At 37.3% G+C, this 3143-nt stretch overlaps 1 protein-coding gene across 1 annotated transcript; it reads right to left on the reverse strand.

Moving 5' to 3' along the window:
- Positions 1-158: 158 nt before the first annotated feature.
- On the reverse strand, positions 159-1379 carry LOC119644078 (casein kinase I-like). Its single transcript, XM_038043602.1, has one exon. It carries the CDS (start codon positions 1371-1373, stop codon positions 159-161), a length of 1215 nt encoding a protein of 404 aa, XP_037899530.1. The 5' UTR covers positions 1374-1379.
- Positions 1380-3143: the final 1764 nt, after the last annotated feature.

Here is a 3143-nt window from a genome sequence, read left to right on the forward strand (position 1 = left end):
GCGCGGATGGAGGACAAAGCCAGCATATGCAGTAGCGTTGTTTATTCATGTAATTCTGTCGAGGATTATTTAAAAGGCTAAGCCGTTCGAATCTGAACGTTAAATAGCGCGCAAGAGGTAACTGCTTCGCGTTCTGGTCTACATTTGACGCCATGTAGTTATTTTTGTCGGGATGATCTCTTCTTCATTCGTTTAAAGAAACCACAACATTTTGTTTCGTCTACTAGTTCAACTTCTGGTTGTTGTGTGACAGGAGCGTTCGAAGGATCAGCACTAGGATCGTCAACATTTGTCGAATTAACAACTTGGGCTAAGGCGAGCCTGTCGGTTGACTTCAAATTGCCCAGCATAGATCCTCGTTTTGGTTCACTACGCCATGCAGCGACACCTCCTTTAGCGGCATTCTTACGATGTTTATTTGTTGACATGTTTAAGTCATAGCCAGTTTGCAAACATCCGACCGGTGTCGACATTGCTTTCTCTGTCCAGTCAAATTGGCCATCGTCCACAAAGCCTTTGCGGTCGAACAATTCTTGAAACAGTCTTTGCACAAAGGCATAACTAGGCGTTTCGAAAAAATCTAAACGTCTGACGTAATGTAAATATATGGAAAATTCCTCAGGATAGTTATGGCAAAGCACATGAATAGGTGTTGCCCGTTTAGTTTCGCCAATTTTTTGATAACGTTCTTTGAGTGTACCGGCCTTGAGGCCTTGCCACGGCAACGAACCCCTTAAGAAATACATAAACATATAACCTAATGCTTCTAAGTCGTCACGTCTTGATTGCTCTTTGCCCGCGTGTGTGTTTATCGACATATAACGTGCGGTGCCGGTTAAGCATTTATTTTCCCCATATGGTATGTGATTATTTGTATCTAAATCAATATATTCTTTGGCCAAACCGAAATCAACAATGTATATAACTTTTTCTCGCCTCATTGATCGTCTACCAATGAGAAAATTTTCCGGTTTAACATCTCTATATATTAAGTTTCGACTATGAACATATTCGATCCGATGGAGAAGTTGTTTGCATATCATCACTACAGTCTTTAGGGAAAACTTCCGCTTGCACATATTGAAGAGATCTTCCAAGGATGGCCCCAATAATTCCAAAACCATGGCATTGTATCGGCCACCACAAGTGCCTAGAAAGAAAACGCGAGGTATACCTTCCGGACAACATTGAGTATCACATGATCCTAACTGTCTATAAAACTCATACTCTAGGTGCAGTAGAGGAGCCTTCGATTTCATTGGCTCCATTTTTATTGCTACATGTTCATTATTATGCACATTTTTGCCTAATCGCAGTTCGCCAAAATTACCACAACCAATTTTTTCACCAACTCGAAAATTTGATCCGAGCATAATTACAGACGTTCACTGTAATGGCATTGAAAAAGATAATTCCGACGAAGCTAAGGTTTGTTAGACACAATTCTACCAATAAAAAACTTTAGGCAATGATATTAATTATTTTTTCAGCACATAATAAGCTTGTGTTCGTTTACCCTAAGATATTCACTACTGGTGTCATCCAGCTCTTGTTTTTTTTTTGCTTTCTTCTTTAGTGTGGAAGGAGTAGAAATTTCCCGCACACAATCAAACAATTTCCGTAAACCTTTCAATATTATTGGAGAATTTTCCGGACTTCGTATAAAACAAAGTTCAGTGTAGTTTGACTTATTTGCACTTTTTTCACAAATTAAAATTTTGAATTCAATTTTAGAATATATTTTATTTTGTTATTAAAATATTATATTCTATTACTCTCGAACAAAATCAAAAAACACGTTTTTTTTTTTTTAAATTAGCTCAAAGTCGATATGACATCCAATGAAGAGGAAAGTGAAAATTTATCGAAGAGAATAGAAAGATAACATAATCGCTTCATTTTCTTTCTTATATCAAATTACGAGAAAATTTAATTTGCTCTTATTTTACACATTTTCTTATTTGTTCGTGTTCTTGCTTTACACGAAGCCTTTTCCCTAAGTTTCCAGTTCTTGCCTTACATTTTCTGCCGTATATACGTCGACTTCTATCAGCCATAATTACTTTTATTAACGGAAACGTAAGTGTGGAACTTATCAAGAGAAATCTTCGAAAATCTGGATCGTGTAAGAGAAGAGAGGACTTAAGGAACAATTCGTTTAGATTTTTCATATGTCGATTGTACAATATCAAACTACATCATATGTGGACATTTTTAGCAAAAACCAAAAAACAAAGTACTAGCTGCACCCTCGATGCAACGAGTACGCTATTTCGATGCCTTCTACTTTTAGATCTTGAAAAAGATGGGCATGCGCAGTTCATTTTCCAACATTTTGTGGGTACAATCTTTTTCTACCTGCTCAAGCTTCCGAAATAGTGGCGACATATAGCTATTTCTACCAAAAGGAATTATTTGGATCTTGTGAAGAATTAGGGGCTTAAATGTGATCTTCCATTTTGTAGACCATAAGAAAAAAAAATTTTCGACAACATGACGTACAAGATGAGCTTAGAGAACCCGTCGGTAACGCGTGTTTTTAAATATTTTCACGGCATAAAAATCTACTGACAAAAAAGATAGAAAACTTTTTTGTACATTGTGGGCGTGGATATGGACAAATGACAACCATTTTTTAATCGATCGGACAACGTGGGCTAAACGTAATTATGGCGATTTTACAAAGAGGGGGCATCGAAATGATCTCTTTTGGTAAAGATAGGTAAATGGAAAACATCCGCAACTCGCAACAGTTTAACAGAAAGTAAAGGCGAAATCTCCTGAAAGTTCCTTAGAAGGCAAATTCGTTCGTTCGCAGTTAAAATCGCCTAATAATAGGAGAAAATATACACACACAAGTGGAGAATAAATTTCCAATCAAGAGAGAATCATCCGGCGCAAATTTTAAGTTGATGGACGTGTACGAATTGCGTTGTTTTCCGGACAACAATTTTTTGTTTATTGCGTTTCCATTTTTAGGCCATTTAATCACTTCCTCAGCTTCAGTTGCATTTTTCCACGTTTAATCAAGTTGAGAACTGACAGATGCCGCTAGCTGGGACCCACGTCCCTAAGTTTTCCTATACATTGGACGACAGCTTAGACACAACTGAAACTTATCAACGCCTCAGACATATTCTATG

This window comes from Glossina fuscipes, unplaced genomic scaffold, assembly GCF_014805625.2.
Source record: "Glossina fuscipes isolate IAEA_lab_2018 unplaced genomic scaffold, Yale_Gfus_2 85184, whole genome shotgun sequence".
Classification (NCBI taxonomy): Eukaryota; Metazoa; Arthropoda; class Insecta; order Diptera; family Glossinidae; genus Glossina; species Glossina fuscipes.

Excerpts from the sequence above, each read along its gene's own strand:
- LOC119644078 (XM_038043602.1), bottom strand. The coding sequence starts at position 1,373 with ATGCTCGGATCAAATTTTCGAGTTGGTGAAAAAATTGGTTGTGGTAAT.